General features: G+C 42.9%; 1 protein-coding gene across 4 annotated transcripts; it reads left to right on the top strand.

The window, feature by feature from the left end:
* The first annotated feature begins 9,269 nt into the window (after positions 1–9,269).
* On the top strand, positions 9,270–14,118 carry LOC115670691 (uncharacterized). Of its 4 annotated transcripts, none has more exons than XM_056309596.1 (8): positions 9,272–9,447; positions 10,349–10,518; positions 10,671–12,062; positions 12,185–12,871; positions 12,952–13,035; positions 13,190–13,265; positions 13,390–13,706; positions 13,794–14,118. In XM_056309596.1, exons 3-8 carry the CDS (start codon positions 10,728–10,730, stop codon positions 13,995–13,997), a joined length of 2,703 nt encoding a protein of 900 aa, XP_056165571.1. In that variant the 5' UTR covers positions 9,272–9,447; positions 10,349–10,518; positions 10,671–10,727; the 3' UTR covers positions 13,998–14,118. The 4 variants fall into 4 exon arrangements, with proteins under 4 accessions (XP_056165574.1, XP_056165571.1, XP_056165572.1 ...); XM_056309597.1 differs by having other exon boundaries at positions 10,386–10,518; XM_056309598.1 differs by lacking the exon at positions 9,272–9,447 and adding an exon at positions 9,804–10,201 and having other exon boundaries at positions 10,386–10,518.
* Positions 14,119–18,111: the final 3,993 nt, after the last annotated feature.

The following is an 18,111-nucleotide window of genomic DNA, read 5'->3' on the forward strand; positions in this document are numbered from 1 at the left end:
TCGTTTGAGCTTTTTCAAGACCTGCTGGCGAGGACCCACCAGGCAAACAATCAAATCCTCGGGCGAGGACCCCAGGTGCTCATCGTTTGAGCTTTTTCAAGACCTGCTTGCGAGGACCCACCAGGCAAACAATCAAATCCTCGGGCGAGGACCCCCAGGTGCTCATCGTTTGAGCTTTTTCAAGACCTGCTGACAAGGACCCACCAGGCAAACAATCAAATCCTCGGGCGAGGACCCCCAGGTGCTCATCGTTTGAGCCTTTTCAAGACCTGCTGGCGAGGACCCACCAGGCAAACCATCAAATCCTCGGGCGAGGACCCCCGGGTACTTTGTCAAAGCAATCCCCAGTCAAGGCGACCGAAGAAAGGTTCGGGTCCTAGACAAACAAAATCCAGTCAAGGCGACCGAAGAAAGGTTCGGGTCCTAGACAAAAGCAATCCCCATCAAGGCGACCGAAGAAAGGTTCGGGTCCTAGACAAACCATTCCCCCGTCAAGGCGACCGAAGACAGGTTCGAGTCCTCGACACACAATATCAACTATCTGGAATTACTCTACCCTTTGGCAAGGTAAGTAGCCCCAGGTATGTTTTTATTTGCTTTAGCATGCATCATCTTATATCGCATCATAAAAATGGGACTCATGGTCTCGCCAAAAATAGCATTCATTGAGCATGCATGGGCCAAATTTATGTGTCATTTTATCTTTGAACGTAAGCTCTACGAGCTCAAACTCTGCGAGCTCACCTTCAAAGAGGGGCAGCTGTTGACACCTATTTTTAATTTGCCCAAAAATTAATTACATAAAATTTAGGAATTAATTTTCTTTAATTCCTAAAACAAAAAAATTTCTATTTAAATGCATTGCATATAGACATTAGGCATATTTGCATTAATAGGGTCTATTAGAGCATATTTTCTTAATTAATTTTCAAAAAATTTAAAAATTATTTTTTAAAAAAAAAATCGGATCGGGCCGGGCCAAGGCCGGCCCAGCCCTCTTTTTCTTTTTTCTCCTCCTCCGCGCACGGGCCCCCAGCCCGCTTTTCTTTCCTTTTTCTTCCCCTCGCGCGACTGGGCCTGGCCCGGCCCAGCTCTTCTCCTCCTTCCTTCTCCCCCCGTCGCTCTCCTTCCCCTGTTACGCCATGTTCGGCCTTGAAGCGGCAGCGGAGCGGCCTCGCCCGTCCCCATCCCGGCCAAAGCGGGGCCAAGGGCGCACGCCTGAGGGGCGGCCATTAAGGCCGGTCCGCTTCTCCCGTTTCCGGTCTCTCTCTTTCTCTCTCTCTCTCCTTCTCCTCTTGTCTACGCACATTGAGCGGCCCCCTGCTCTGCCCGGCTGCCATAGCCACGAAAGTCGTGGGGTGGCGTAGGCGGTGCGGGCCATAAATCGTACGCCGACGCGGCCGGGCCCAGACTCGTCGTCGTCGGCTATGAAAGACAGAAAGAGAGAGAGAGAGAGAGAGAGAGGGTCGGCCATTTTTGGAGAAAAATACAGAGAGAGCGTGAGCCGGGAGAGACAGGGAGCCTCCGGCAGCCTCCGCGCCTCATCCACCCATCCCCAACGCCGAGACGACAGCGGCGACACAGAGAGAGAGAGAGAGTGGGTCGGCCATTTTCAGGGAAAAAGAGAGAGAAACCGAGAGAGAGAACACAGAGAGAATAGAGGGAGAGAGACGGAGCCGAGAATCCGCCGGAGCTAAAGAAGAACCAGCAACGGTCGTCGACGCCGCCAGACTAGCCGGAAGTCGCCCAGACGCGCCGTCGACCGGTGAGCCCCCCTCGGCCGCGAAGCTCCCCTGTTTTGCCCTGATTTTTGGCTCGGTTTGGCCGGGACTCGCACCGGCCGTTTCGCGCGAATCCCGGCCCATACCGACATTGTTCCCGGCCCCCACTCGCTGTTGAAGACGAACCACAGTCGTCGGAGCCGGCCGGGAGAGGTCGAAATCCTTCGTTTTTTGCTGCGCACGCCAGGTGTTCGACGAAACGCCCCGGTGAAACGAGGTTTGATTTTGGTCGCCCGGCGAGTGCGTGGCCGGACGGCGAGTTGGGTGGCTATGAAGGAGCTTAGTGGGTGTTCCGGGAGGTGAAAACCGCGCCAGATTTGGTCTGGGTCGGCCGGCAAGATGCCGGATCTTGCCGGCTGACGGTCCCGCGTGCCTTATGCACGTGAGAACCGGTTTGAACCGGTTCGCAGACCGGGTCAGGCCGGTTTGCAGACCGGTTCAGGCCATCTGGGCCGGTTCGACCCGGTCGAACCGGCCCTATTTTGTCCTTTTCCCTTGGACCGTACCCAACCGAGCCCGATCCGGTCCAGACCCGGGTCAATGACCCGGGTTGACCCTTTGACCCGGGTTGGATCCGGAAATCCGACCCGGTCAGCACAATGGGTCGGGTCTGTTGACCCGGGTCGGATCCGATCGACCCGGATCCGCCGACCCGACCCGGGGGGGTTTTAATATTATATTTATTTTATATTATATTATATTATTTTTTAAAAAAAAATAATTCATTAAAAAAATAATTAAAAAAATTATTTTATTTTATTTCTTTTCTTCTTCTGTATTATTATTTTTTTATTTTTTATTTTTTTTCTTTTTTTTCTTTTTTTCTTCAAAAAAAATTCAAAAAAATTCAAAAAAAAAAATTTAAAAAAAGAAAAGAGAAAAAAAGATCCTTTTTTAAAATTATGTGATGTATCTAAATATTTTAATTTATTACTGTATTATTATGCATGTTATTGTCTTATTTAAATTAGACAAGCTTGAGTTTGTGTGATAATATTTTGCATGTTATTTTTATTACCGTTGCGTTGTTATTATGCATGTTTTTAATACAATCGCATGAGTTGTGTTTGAATGTCATCTGACTTAGTTAAGGTTAGAACCTTAGGCTGCATGAATTGTTGTGTTCTTGACTGCTGATCGTTTCTGATTATGCACTCGCTTGATCACCTCACATGTTAGGAGAAAGGTCCTAAAATCAATCTAAATTGCCTGACAAATGTTTTCATGAAATGAACAGGGTAAAAAGGTACCGAAAGGACATTAGTTATCCAACTAGTGTAACCAAGTCCCCGAATTCAGTTAATTTCTGGTTCGCAGGAATAGGGTGATTCTCCCATCACCCTATTTGGATTTCTAATCGGCCCACCCCAAATCGATTAGTGGCGACTCCTTGATATAAATCATTTGCATGTTAAATACTTAAACCCTAAGTCGCGATATGGTATGGGCTTGGGAGGGCCCGAGTTAAGTCCTAAACCTAGACTTAGCACGTACCAGGCGAATCCTCCCTTTTTGCACGTTGTTTAAAAAAAGGGGCTCGGGAGTTCGGTCGCGACAAACATTTTCCTAATGTGGGTTACATTAATTGCGATTGTTATTACCCGCTTACGGGTTTGGTCTAATAAGTTTGGATATAAGGTTTCTTAATTGGTCAGATATGGACTCGGCTTGTGTGGGCCGAGTTCGGCCCGGCCCGTTATGAGAGGGTCTGGCTAGAAACTCTATAAATAGAGCTGCAGGTCCCTCCTCTGTACCTAACTCTCTCCAATCTCTCTCAAACGCTCTCAAACTCACCTAAGGCTTCTGTGAGTTGGCTGAGGCGGTCTCATAGCGCCGGGACTTCGGGGGTGACAGGGGAGAAGACCTACGGCACCGGTTCATCGTTATTTCCGCATCCAGGACGATGGAATCCAAATCAGGTGCACAAATTCTATCCATCCTTTTACCGTACCGTTAATATCTCGCTATGGTGATCCTACGGCGCTCGGCCGAGCCATACGGGCCGGCCTACACTCAGGTCTATGCTTATATCAGAAGTGATGAAGAGACAAAGGACCAAGATACAATAACATAATATAATCTACGAAAAGCATATGCAGACATTGCCGCATAAAACTTTGTTCTGTTATTAAGTACATATATATTCGAAACTAAGAATATTATACAATTCGATGGTTGTCCATCTTATTCCACATATACTGCTAAGTTAAAAACATCCACAAACGTGTACGTTGAATAGAAACATTTGACAGCCACGCTACTCCAGTTTCTGATTTGTAGATTTATTTCACTTTAGCCGAGGACGAAAATACTTGCGCCAAACCCACCCATCGGTGGCCGCGTTGGTTTGCGCTCAGTTCCTTTCACGAGAGGTCATGGGTTCAAACTCGCCCATCGGTGATTTAAGTGGGGGGTCATGGCGGTGGGATGCTGCGCTAGCCCCCCTCGAGGACTAGTCGAGCATCACCGCTGGTTTGAGCCCTAGCTCGTCGGCCGCGCGGACACCTCGATTATCAAAAAAAAATAAAAAAAAATACTTGCGCCGCTATACCATGGACCAGACCACGTCCTCTAAGCCCACTTCTATATCCAGCCCTAAAGCATGCCACACAGCACCCGAACCGTCAACGATATCGTTGGTGCACGGTGGCTGATCGTCATGTTCGTCGTCGCACCCATTCCTCGAGTCACACTCATCAACCACTTTGGCCAACACGCTCCTCCCGGTTTTCATAGACGTTATCCTGATCGTATTTCCACATCGAGTCCCGCTAGCATACCACCCAGTTGACAATGCGACAATTAGCTCCGAGTTTTTGTGATACCTATCGTCGCACTCTGAAGGGCCCCCACCCTTGCTGAAATCATTGTTCGTTAGAGTGGCTCGAGTCGAAGATGTCACTGGTGGGGAACAGTCGTACTTAGGGTAAGATTTGCCATGGCATTGCATAGTGCCATACGGCTGACATCCCCCGCCGGATGGAGATGGAGGCGAGCGGCCACAGATATGCGTGCCGACTTCGGGGTCATCGTTGCACCTGCCATTGATGCATATCAGCTGGCCGTCGCAGTCGTCAAGCGTCTGGCAAGGGCCATTGCACGAGGAGGCGTGCGAAGGAGACGAAAAGAACAGGACATGAACGACAAATAAAAGAGCAGCGAAATATATCGCGAGGATCTTCATGCTGAAAATGTGAAGATCGGGACTCTCTGAATTTTTGGGTAAGAGGAACAGAAACATTGGAATGGCTTATATAGAGCTTCATGCTTTGATTGTTTAATGCCGTATGAACTGTGCATGACTGCATGGTACGTTGACGCTTTTGTTATTACCATACGTGGTCACCATTTTTTTTTTCTGCATAGTCCAAGGCCTCGGACGTGGAGATCCGAATATAGTGGGATCTACGAAACACCCTGGAGGTATCATTGACCGGTTAACTCTGGACCGTTAGCCTATACAGGTGGCTTTCATATAGAAAAGTTGGTACGTAATTGATGAGATTCTAACGAATAACCTCTAGTTTCTGTATCGAAACTTTCTGAAAATCTCACATAGCTTATCGGGACGATAAGATATAAATTTATAAACATTGTTTCATGCTAAATTGCTTCCCAAGATGCTGCCGACACTTTAGTATGAGCAAGCGTAAAGGCAATGAATCAAAATGGTCCCTGGAATTCGAGGTGAACATCTTGAATCGCCTACTAAGATTTCATTTACCAAGACTTAATCTAAAGTCATAATTTGATCAGAAAAAACCAGTGAACCTTAAGTAAGAAATTTCAGCACCTTCTCTCATAAATACGGAAATATATAAATTCGTGCATTAATTTTCGAGTAATGCTAGTCATACCGAAAGTTTCCTAAATCTTGTATACTAAGATGACGTGGCGTTTACGTGAATATATGATGTGGCGTTTCATATTATATGCGCCAGCCAAGGGAAAAAGAGAGAAAAATGAGATTAAGAAGCCCGCCAAAATGGAAATAGCAAACAGAGAACTTGTGCGGGCTCCAATACAATCCTTTTCGTCATCTTCAAATTTCGTCTTTGTCTATTAATTTCTTCAAAACCAGGAATCAGTCGAGTTACCCTCCAAGGGGTTGGTGAAGTGGTAAGGGCTTCGAGCCTGTGGGTGACTGATCCCAAGTTCGAATCCCTATGTCCTCCACCTTATCATATCATTGACTGACATGGAAGCTAGTATGTGGATTTGGCTAGTTCTCCTCCGGTTAGTGCCTGGCCGGTCGGACTCTTATAATGCGGCCAGTGTGGGAGTCCGACTCATAAAAAAAAACAAAAAGTAATCGGTCGAGTTTTCGTCTGCTTCGAACAATCAATGTGGTACGTGATAGGCTATCGGACATACATTAGCATGGTAGGCATTAGCGTCGGACGTACATTAGTTTTTTCGACAAGATCGCTGAAAGACTCTTCTTTTTTGGACGATCGTGGCTCTGAATCAATGTAAAAACAGTCCACTCTCGTCCAACATATACAGGACAGAGCAAAAACAAGTTGTTAATAATAATAATGTAATGTGAACCAGCCGTAGTGAACAATTCTGGAAATACATTATGATTGAATATTTAAATATTAAATTACGCTTTCGTCTAACAACTTAAATTTTTAAAACAGTTAACAGTGGTCTCACAAAATCTAACATGGTATTAGAGCAAGACGTTCTGAGTTCAAATCTTTTCAAGCCTTATTTGCCTTCCAGGCAAAAAGACCAGACTAAGCGTGAGGGAGAGTGATAGAATATCTAAATATTAAATTTATCTAATAGCTTAAACTTTTAAATGCAAAGAGGTAATATTGGCATGAGTCAATAAGTACATCAATAATGAATAATATTTGGCTTCTGTTCGGATAAGAGTTACGTAGTTTTTGCTGGGTAATTTTTCATCGGTCGAGTTAACGATTTTTTCAGCAAAATGACTTGACCATATATATATTTGCTTTGTGTAGCAAGCCAATCACACTGTCCCGTGAACTAAGATAACTCCTGTTTTGGTGAGAATCGAATCGAATAGATCAGATATGCGACTCAATTGCTACGATGCATGAAGAGTTGTCTAGTGAGACGACCAGACTCTGATGTTGGGCCTGGCTGAAAAAATCAACCTCTGGGCCACGAAAATGAGAATGCACACACAATCCTTCCAAGTGGTTTCACCTTTTTCTTGTTCGGTGAAATCAATTGTTTGATGGGCCTCCAGGAACTTTGATTGCCGAGATAATTACAAAAGGAAAAGTCACAAACTTATTATACGAATGCCAATTTAGTTCTAAAATATTCAATTTAACCTAAAAAACTGCAAAAAATTGTCCACGTTAGCGCCGGCCGTGTCACGTAGGACGGCCAGCGTCTACATTAGCGATTTCTGGTCAAAATTGATCGAAAGGACTACATCGACAAATCATTAAAAGGTTTAGGACTAAATTGGCAAAATTGAAAAAGTTTTGCATTGAATTGGCATATGTACAATAAATAAAGACTTTTTTGGTTATTTTTCCTTTACTGCCTGGATGATACGTTTATAGGACTCAACATCGTCACTCGATTGTTCATCACTCATGAATCAAACGTTTCACTCTTAAGTTCCTTTTGGCAAGTCTTGGAGCATTACAAGCGCGTCGTCTCTATCCCTCGAGCCGTGAGCTAAGTCTCACTTCTTTCCGAGCCTTGTCCTTAGCATGATGAAAAAAAGAAGAAGCACTTCAATACTTTGAAGTTAGATTTATAAGTGGTCTGTTGATGAGGTATCATTCTTGAGACGGCGATGGCAAACGCTATCAATTCGTGGCCATTGTTAGGGCCACGACCCTCGTCAGTTTTTGAGTTATAACTCGATGGAACGTGCTATCGATTGCTGAAAAAGGAAACTTAGATCATCTTTCTTATCTTCTCGGTTTAGGTATATCGCTGATATCAAAGTTCATTTCAATCATTTGGGTGTTTCGTTGCGATAGAAATGTGATGGCAATAAGAATATATCAATTATTGACTTTCTTTTCAAATAACGGCATAATTTGTCTTCTTTAGTTTGTATAGTATTTATAATTGAGCGTCCTTAAACTTTTTACGGTGCAATCAAATCCTCTAACTTAATTTAATTTATCCATTACTAAGTCATTTCGTCACTAGTACATTTAATATTGTCCATGTGGTAATAATCATCGAAGTGATAAAAAGAGGACGTTTTGATTCTTTTGAATGCTCTTCATTAAGAAATAAGCTTTTGCCTTCATATTGAAATTGGTGGGAGTCAAATGACACTCTGCCGCTGAGTTATATTCCTTCCCTGCTACTCCACCTATTTAATAAAGTATTCTAGCGGTTTAATGTCAGTTACTCGATATTTGGGAGACTTGTGAGGTTAAGAATTTTCAAATCATCAAATTTCTCTAGTTTATTTGAAAATGGATTATTATAATATACATGTCAACATGATATATCTCGACTCACTTCAATGTGCTTATATATGTTTAATTACATTGCACGTCTTTCATAAGGCATTGAATGTCTTATTTTTGGATTCAAAATTGTAATTAGTTAAAAACATGGCATTTTTAGGTTAACTTAATTTTGACACGACTATGGTTTGAGAATATGAACTTTAGGAAAAAATATCAAATGATGTAAAATTAATTTCTTGAAGAGATTTGGACATTGATACGATTAGGGATGATCGGTTCCAATGTAAGTATGTTCCAAACTTGAAACCTATAACCTACCATATCAGAGTTGGTTCCCAGATTTGGAGCCAGGAACTGACCCTGTAACTCTCAAATCTGTCGGTGTTTTTTTTTTCATTTTATTATATACAAAATATGCATGTCAAACGTTAATGCAATTCATTTTTTGTACTTGAGGATAATATGTTAAACATGTTCAATTTCAATAAATATTTTCCATTTGAAAAAAAGAGTAAAAGAGCTTACTTAGGATGGGGTAAACCGGTTCGATTCCAAGTTTTACCATGGAACCGACAAAGCAAGTTCCCAATTCTCGGGTAGAACAAACAAGTTCAAGGTATATAACCAAGAACCGAACCGGTCAAGGCGATTCCCAGTTTTTGGAATCCGGAAACGAATCAGCTTCCTTGTGAACCAGCCTTTTCAATTTCTAGAATAAGAAATCGGGCTAGTCTCCTTATGAACTAGCCTTGGAATCGACCCCGTTCCCAAGTCGAACCGGTTCGATTGCTAGCCCCTAAATATCAGATGTCATGTATGACCAAATAGATATGGAGGTGTCCTACATGCAGACATAAGTGTGGATTTTCTTCTCCTCAACAAGAGTATGAATAATGAAATGAAAGATAAGATAAATAATCTAAGAAGAATTTAAAAAAAAAAAACAAAAAACAGCTTGAAGACAAAAACCTCACCCACCCCCACACTCGCTCGACTACGCCGGGACGGCAACTCGCCGGGACAGCCCCTATTAAAATCCAAACTTTCATCTGTATTTGTATTCGTATATTCAGACCAAATTACACAGAAGGAGCGAGCAGCGATCCGGTGCAGTTCCGCCTACGCAGCTTACCGTGCGCTCGTCAATCCCCCTTCCTTCTTCGTCGCAAGGGCTTCCTTCCACCGGAATCGTCTTCTTCCTCAGACCATCCCTTCCCGCAGACCGCACAACTTCCCCGGTATGTCTCTCTCTCTCTCTCTCTCTCTCTCTCTCTCTCTCTCTCTCTCTCTACAAATTTCAGTTTCTCTCTCTTCCTTTCGCATCACCTCGAAGCCGCCCTTCGCCTCTGCGCCTGCGCCTTCCTCGGTTGAGGAAATGATCCGACTTAAGATCATTGCCGGACACCGGCGAGGGAACGAACCGGAATTGAGGTTGTCCCGAGCCTTTGTCCGAGCATTTCGGGACAAGCTGACGAAGTAATTGCAGCCTTTGATGATTGGTTTGTGCGAACAATGTGGTGAAATTTTCCGACACCCAGTTGGCCGCTCTTGCTACTGCCGACGATGAGTGCGTGTTGGGGATGATGGAATGGCGCAGTGGCCCTTGGCCCCTCTTAGTGGCGATGGCAATCTCGCTGGCGCTGTGGGCATTGGGGAAAAGGGAAGAGAAGCTGCGCATATGATTTGACTTAGTAAATGAACGTACTTTTTTGTATTTGGTGCCACTTTGTCCTCGCGAATCGTTCTAGCCCGGAGACGTCGGGTCGATCCTCGTTCAGCTTGCGACTTGTTGATCGCAGGCATGCGTTGTTGGTTGGCGTGATCCGATGAGGCCATGCTTTGTTAGGACTAAGACTACATTAGTAGAGGGAGATGCAATTCACTGGGTGGAGTAGAGTGTTTTCATGTCAAGTTCCTTCAGTACTTTTGATTCCGATGACTTGGAACAGAGACAGCCACTTGCCTGTTCCAATTAACTGTTGAGTCTCATAAGTAATCGTTGGTGTCTGATCAACTAGTCAGCAAAAAATTTCTAGCAGCTTTCAGGGAGTGGAAAATTTTTTTCTTTTTACATGACACCACATGCCCAGGTGTCGTCATTGACATGATCGCCAGAGTTTCGCTCGGTTATTCCTGAAGGAGGGTATTTAAGGGTGTCCATTTTCATCTTGCGCAGATCTCTTCAACTCTCTTTGTCAACTGAGCAGATCCAAGGATTTGAGCTAGTTGGAAGTCTGACCAAGGTGGAGTGCTCAGGAAAATGTGTTGCTACTTCAGTGTCAGGACATTCTCAGTGATAATATTGTGGGGTAAGAAGCTCCTGAAAGTGGTGAAGTCTCTTAGTTGTGACCTACTCAGCGTTTACTGATTGATATTATTCTTGAAGCCCTTCTAATTTGCTAACGTTTAGTTGTTGAAGTGGCTATTTATTTGTATTTTGTGAATATTTTGTCTATGGCAGATGCATATGTAATAAAATAGAGTTTTGGCTCTGCTTTCTTGCTGATGCGGCAAAGAAATGGCCTCAATGAGATCCACGGGATGTGTTGACCCTGGATGGGAGCATGGTATCGCACAAGATGAAAGAAAAAAGAAGGTTAAATGTAACTACTGTGGAAAGGTAGTTAGTGGAGGAATATTCAGATTGAAGCAGCACCTGGCTAGAATATCTGGAGAAGTTACTCACTGCGAAAAGGTTCCAGAAGAAGTATGTGCGAGCATGAGGAAAAACCTCGAAGGGTGTCGTTCTAGTCGGAAAAGAAGACAATCTGAGAATGAACAAGCATCTCTGGCTTTTAATTCCAACGAATATGATGATGGAGAAGAAGCAGTCTCAGCGTATAAGCATAAGGGCAAGAAAGTAGCAGATGATAGAGACTTGGTCATAAGATTTGCCCCTCTTCGGTCTCTTGGGTATGTAGACCCTGGGTGGGAACACTGTGTGGCTCAAGATGAAAAGAAGAAAAGGGTGAAATGCAATTACTGTGAGAAAATAATAAGTGGAGGAATCAACCGGTTTAAGCAACATCTGGCCCGGATCCCTGGGGAAGTTTCATACTGTGAAAAGGCTCCTGAAGATGTCTATCTTAAAATGAAGGAGAATATGAAATGGCATAGAACAGGTAGAAGACTCCGAAAACCAGATACTAGGGAGATATCTGCATTTTTCATGCACTCCGATAATGAGGAAGAGGAAGAAGAGCAGACAGAAGGAATTTTGCAATGCATAAGCAAGGAAGTATTGGCTTTTGATGATAGAGCTTTGGAGAGTGACTTCAAAAATGCTACCGAGGGCAGGTTTGCTGGAGGAAGTGCAAATGGCCCTGAGCACCTCTTAAAGAGGTCTAGATTGGATTCTGTTTTTCTAAATTCTCTTAAAAATCAGACATCATCTCACTACAAGCAATGCAAAAGAAAGGTGGGTGCTGATAAAAAAGGCCGCAAGGAAGTGATATCTGCAATCTGTAGATTCTTCTATCATGCAGGAATCCCTGCCGATGCCGCGAATTCTCCATACTTCCATAAAATGTTAGAGTTAGTCGGTCAATATGGGAGTCTAAAAGGTCCATCCAGTCGTTTGATATCTGGCCGATTTCTTCAGGATGAGATCGCATCTATAAGGGAGCATTTAGATGACTTAAGGGCATCATGGGCAATTACTGGGTGTTCTATCATGGCTGATACATGGAAGGATGTGCAGGGGAACATTGTGATAAACCTCTTGGTCTCCTGCCCTCGTGGTGTTTATTTTGTTTCCTCGGTTGATGCCACTGATATAATCGACGATTATGAAAAACTTTTTACGTTATTGGATAGTGTAGTGGATGAGATAGGAGAGGAGAATGTAGTCCAGGTACTTAATCCATCAATTTCTGTTCATCACTTTTCTTTCCTTTTCTTTTTCGTGCTGTATTTCTTCAGTTAATTGTCTGCTTGCTTAGGAGGCTTTTGTCTTATCCTCTGGACTCGAAGCAGGTACTTACCAGAGACACGGTGAGTTTTAGAGCTGCAGGGAAAATGCTTGAAGAACGAAGGAAGAATTTATTCTGGACTCCTTGTGCTGTGCATTGCATTGATCAAATGCTGGAGGATTTTCTAAACATAAAATGGATCACAGAATGCTTTGACAAAGCAAAAAAGATCACAAAGTTTGTGTATAACACTGGATGGCTCTTGAATTGTATGAAGAAAGAATATACTGGAGGGAAGGAACTTCTGATGCCAGGTCTCACAAAATTTTCCACTAGTTTTTTCACCTTGGAAAGTCTGTTTGATCAAAGGATTGACCTCAAGAGAATGTTTCAGTCAAATAAATGGCATTCTTCTAGGGTTTCCAAAAGCGAGGATGGTAAAGAAGTGGAGAGAATTGTCTTAAATGTCACATTCTGGAAGAAGATGCAGTACCTAAAGAAATCTTTAGAGCCAGTGATGCAAGTTTTGCAAAAGATAGACAGCTTGGAGAGTCGGTCGATTTCCTATGTATACAACGACATTTATAGAGCTGGACTGGCCATTAAAGCCATTGTTGGTGATGATGTACGAAAGTATGGGCCTCTGTGGAGTGTAGTAGACAGCCATTCAAGCTCATTCTTCCATCATCCTCTTTATGTGGCTGCCTATTTTCTTAATCCCTCTTATCGTTATCGTCATGATTTTGTATCGGTATGAGACTAATGTGGCTGTCGTTTCTTATCATACTTCACTTTCGAAGCTTTGTTCTTACCCCGTCCTATTCATTACAGCATCCTGAAGTTATTCGCGGTCTGAATGAGTGTATTGTTCGACTAGAACCAGATAGTGCAAAAAGAATCTCTGCATCAATGCAGGTAAAAGACCTTGTTTCACAATTCCATGCATGTGATTCGTGTTTTGAGACTCTTTACTAGGTCATGTTCATTCGAGGTTAGAGTACTCGACAAGCTGCAACGCTCTTCAAAATATTAAGTTCCTTTACTGATGGTCCCATTCTGTTCTTACTAGATTCCGGACTTTGTCTCTGCAAAAGCTGACTTTGGGACTGATTTGGCTGTAAGTACTAGGGCCGAACTTGATCCAGGTCATACAGCAGTGACTTCACACATTAATAGTCAAGCATTTCAGTTAAATAAGTTTTACCACATAGAGAGTGTGCAAGATTATTGCTGATAGAGTTTTGTGCTGTTGATTAATTTTTGCAATAGCTGCATGGTGGCAGCAACATGGGATAAGCTGTCTTGATCTACAGCGGATCGCCATACGTATACTGAGCCAAACTTGTTCGTCTATCGGATGCGAACATACGTGGAGCATATTTGATCAAGTCCACAGCAAAAGGCATAATAGTCTTTCCCGGAAGAGATGGAATGATCTAGCTTATGTTCACTATAACTTGCGTCTGAGAGAACATCAACTCGAGAGATATGCGGGTGATTTGGTCACATTTGACAGTGGGATGCTGGAAATGTTATTGGATGACTGGATTGTGGCAACAGAGAGACAAGCGGAGCCAGAAAATGAGGTAAGCTCAAACAAAGTTTTTTTGTTCATTAAAATTCTTGTTATTCTAAGAGTTGTGAAATTCTGAATCTTTTTTGGCTTGATTTAGGAGATTGTTTACAATGACATGGAGCAATTTTATGTGGATGACAATGAAGAGACGTTTAATGAGAATGACAATGAAGAAAAGCAGCCTGTAGAAATGGTCACTTTGGCTAATGTCATTGAACCTTTTGAAGTTAGTTCTGTTGGGGGAGCTGTTACGACTGATGACGATGATCTTGATTTTTTTGACGATGATTTGACAGATTAACACATCTGTAAGCAGGTCACAATTAGTTAAAGTTATTTGTAACATATGCACATATCATAAGATAAAGGTGAATCCCGACTTCAGAAGTCTGCCATGACAGATGGTCTGGTGCATTTGAAAACCTTTTGTCTTCTCGTTACAGCTTGTGATCAAGGGTCATTTTTCATTTCCCTTTTGGTGGTAATATGGTTTCCCAATCATACCTTTTTGAACTTGTAAAGCGCATCTGTTGGGACAGTAGGGGGCTACGTATTAATGATTGCCAGTGGAGACTTAGAAGGGCTTTGAGGATATTCAACCTTTTTTTTAATTCCTTTTGAGTTTGGAAGAATAGACTGATTCTCGCAACAAGATTTGCAAGTGGAGACACTATGGCCATGGAAGTCTAGCCTCGTTTGGATATTGCGGTACCAGTTGTAAATGGGAGTCATCTTCTTGTTGCCTTGTGAATTTTGACTCGCAAGATGTCCAGTTTTGTGCAAGTAGCCGTTTCCTTCCTTGGTGTGGCATGTTTCGCATAGACGGTTCGTGTGTCGGTCTCTTGGACAGGTAACGGTTTCAAGTAGGAGGGGGTGCCGTCTTTCCAAGCTAAAACATGGCTGTCGTCTTCGCAGTATTGTTGTTGAACTGCTCGTGATGCACTCTGCAAGATGACTCAATGAAAACCATCCATCATCCTGCGTCGAACTCCATCTCGAGTTCGTCGAAACAAGAAAAACATCGGCGGTAAACTAAAATTGGCACACTGTGCGGCGGACCCTACTTTGAATACTGCCACTTGTTCAAGAGTGTCTCTGCAGTTTATGAGATCACTTGGGATAGCCACTTCTATCTTTGTGAATCTATCATGAAGATACAACGAGTGAAGCTGCATGTGGTCTGTGTTTGGAGCATCCTCCGCTTTGAACATTCTGTCGATCAAAACGAATCGAGCGGGGAGCCTCTAAGCAGAAATTTGTGCCGACATACCGATATCCACAAAGACTATTGCAAAAACCTCTGACTTGAGCTGTCTAAGAAAGTGGCATAGAAGCGCACTGAGCCGCCGCAACAAAATTCGCAAATACGCAAAGCCAATTCCCCAAATTCTAACACAAATTGACGAACTCGACATGGCTAGAGTAGAGTCGGCAACACCTTTTTCTTTATCCTACGATAAAATCCAAAACGAAATTGAAGACTTTCTGCGCCCACCGTCAACTCGCCCTATCACGAAATCGCGGCTGTGACGAAACGTACGTTGTGCCGTCACTTCACACTTCCAATATCGTCCGAATATTTATCTCGGACTTAATAGCTTACTCGAATTTAGACCGATACAGAGGATGGCGTGATTATTTCAAGGAAAATTTCACGATTAAAAGAAAATGTTTTGGGAAAAATTATTTTCTAGGAAAACGTTTTTATCTTTTCAGGTCAGGAAATTCATTTTCTTTAACTTTAAGCGCGAACGTTTCTTTTAACCGTGAATAATTTTCCATCGATCAAATGTGTAAAAATTCGAAAAATTAATTCACGGAAATTCTTTTTTCCCACGCAATCGCGCCTTGTCAGATTTCTATTTTAGTCGGAGTTTGTAAGCAACTACCTAGGATACCTAGGTAGAATTGAAAATGCCCAAAATCAAGAAATGGAAGATATTAGTCAAGAGCCAGGCAAGTAATTGCACCCTCGAATACCCAAAAGAAATACAGGTCCATACTGGTTTGTTTTCGAGGACTATTCATCTTAGTTGGACTTCGCATTTGACTTGCTAATCTAGATCGAATTCAGAATTGCGACCATTATTTTTTATTTTGTTCAACGTGATCGTTATAGAAAAAGGTCAGCGTTTGTGGGCTTGATTGACATCACTAAAAATTGCTAAGGCAGACTTAAAACCGTTAAACATTATTCATGAAACTTTTTTTTTTTTGACATTTTAAAATTGATCTCTTCCTTTTCACTTCTTAAAGATATATTTGACTTGGAAACCCCCAAGGGGTCCATGCACAAGTTCATAATCTTCCTGTTCGCGGCCATAGCCGCCAAGCTCGAGTTCAAGCTCGCGGCAATCACGGGTCTCTTCATTCGCATTCTTGTGGCCATGGACACTCCGTCTAGAGTGTCACAGAGCTCAAGCTCTCTTGTAAGGACACTGGATCTGAAATCTCTTGGTCGCCATGATTGTGGAGCTCGAGCTCGAGCATGCGGCAGCCATGTCTGCCATATCTCGAGCTCACGGCAGCCACGGCCGTTTGAGCCTCAATCTTGCGATGGCCATGGACGCTTGAGCTCGAGGCAATATCGCGGGACGGCAGCGAATGACGCCCGCTGGAGTCGGCAGGGTTATGGTTTTGTTTATTTCTAAGTTTTTCCTAATTTTCTATTTTGCCTATTGTTGCATGCATTTCTAAATTGGTCAGACTTTAAAAAATTGCTCAATTAGTCTATATAAGCTTTCCGGTCACTATCCACCTTTTTCGATTTTCCAACTCGGTTTTTCTAATGGTTCAAGTCAACAGCAAAATAGGGAGACAACTTTCCCTTTCGAGCAAAAGTAGAGATGGCATTATTTTATTGCCTTAAAATTTATAGATTAAGAAGAAACAAAAACCAGTAAAATGTAAAAAATCACGTCAAACACGCGGTTAAAGCAAGGAACAAACACGATTAAGGATTGGATAATTTGTATATTGAGTTTACCCCACTTTCTTCTAGTTAATTTTAAAAAAAAACACTAACTTTACTCTGAATGACAATTCTGGCTCGAACTTTTTTTTGTCTCAATAAAAAGCACAAACTTTTACTCTAGTCACAAATCTGGCCCTCGAGATATGAAATTTTCAAATTGTTCGGGCTAGATTTAGAATTTAAGTGAAAATTTGTGATTTTTTATGAGACAACAAAAAAATTCGAACCAGTATTATCACTCAAGGTAAAGTTGATAATTTTTTTTTGGAATTAGGCCCGCTTTCTTCCGTTAAAATCGTCGGATTCCTGAAGAAAACCAGGGCAAACAAAGACCAAGGAAGAATCTCTGTGTCAGCAGCCTCCACGACATTTTTATTCTTCTCCAAGAACTCATCGCCTATCAAGATTATATAAAGTCTAGTTTTTTTGTTTTATCTCTCCACATGCTGAATAGCTCTATGCTAAGGGTGAGGACTCCAACCCGACCGATTCCCGATTCTAAGTGTGGACCGAACCGTTCGGACCAAATTGATAGTTTTTTTTTTAATTCTTATTATTTCAAAACCCTAATTACCTATTCTTTTCTCACGAAGTCTCGGTCACACTAACTCTTCTCAGTCTTAAACTCTCAATGTCACCTTTCTCGCGGCTTGATGCCTCTAACTTCTCTCAGTCTAAGTCACGCTCACACCTCTCGCTTGCAGCTCAACATCTCCCTCTATCCCTCTCGCTCGACGCCATGTCGAATCTCACCTTCTGCAAGTTGCTCTTGCCCCTTAGTTCTCCTCTTTGAGCTCGCAGATTCTCTCGCCAATCGCCTCCCTCTCTCATTGTCGTCGCTTAGTGGTCGGCGTCACTCTCTCGCTCTTGCCTCTCACTAGACTCACCCTCCATTGCTCCCTCTCAGATAAGTAACTTCCTTCGTCATAAGTTACTCAAATTTGTGGCCGCGTTATCTATATTAATGCCTTCTGAACACTTAAATCAGGATGTGGATTAGGGGGAATTTTTCATTTTTGGCAATTGATGCTCCGATAATGGCAGAATGATTCGGTGCTTTTTCTATAATTCAGTGCAACACTCGCAATCTTGCAGGAAATAGGAAAAAAAAAAAGAAGGAAAGATATCGTGGCCGGTTCCCAAATCAGGTGGGCCAGTTCCTGGTTCCATAAATTGGAAACCAACCCTTCTTATTCGGTTTTCATTGTAAAATTGGGAATCAACCCACTCTGAAATTGATCACACTCAGAACCAGTTCGCGTCTTGATTAGCCAAAAAGGCAATCAATTCTACAGTCAAACCCGGTCTAAAAAGGGTTGTGTTTCTTTTTCCACAGCCAGGCATGAAGGGTGAAAACTGGCGTAGGATGCTATCCGGGGAAAAGATGACGACTCTTCTCTGAGTCAGTCTCCACGAGATCACGCGACTTCTCATCACAAAA

Source organism: Syzygium oleosum, unplaced genomic scaffold (genome assembly GCF_021117445.2).
Source record: "Syzygium oleosum isolate NSW1041296 unplaced genomic scaffold, Sole_v2.1 Sole_v2.03, whole genome shotgun sequence".
NCBI classification, from domain to species: domain Eukaryota; kingdom Viridiplantae; phylum Streptophyta; class Magnoliopsida; order Myrtales; family Myrtaceae; genus Syzygium; species Syzygium oleosum.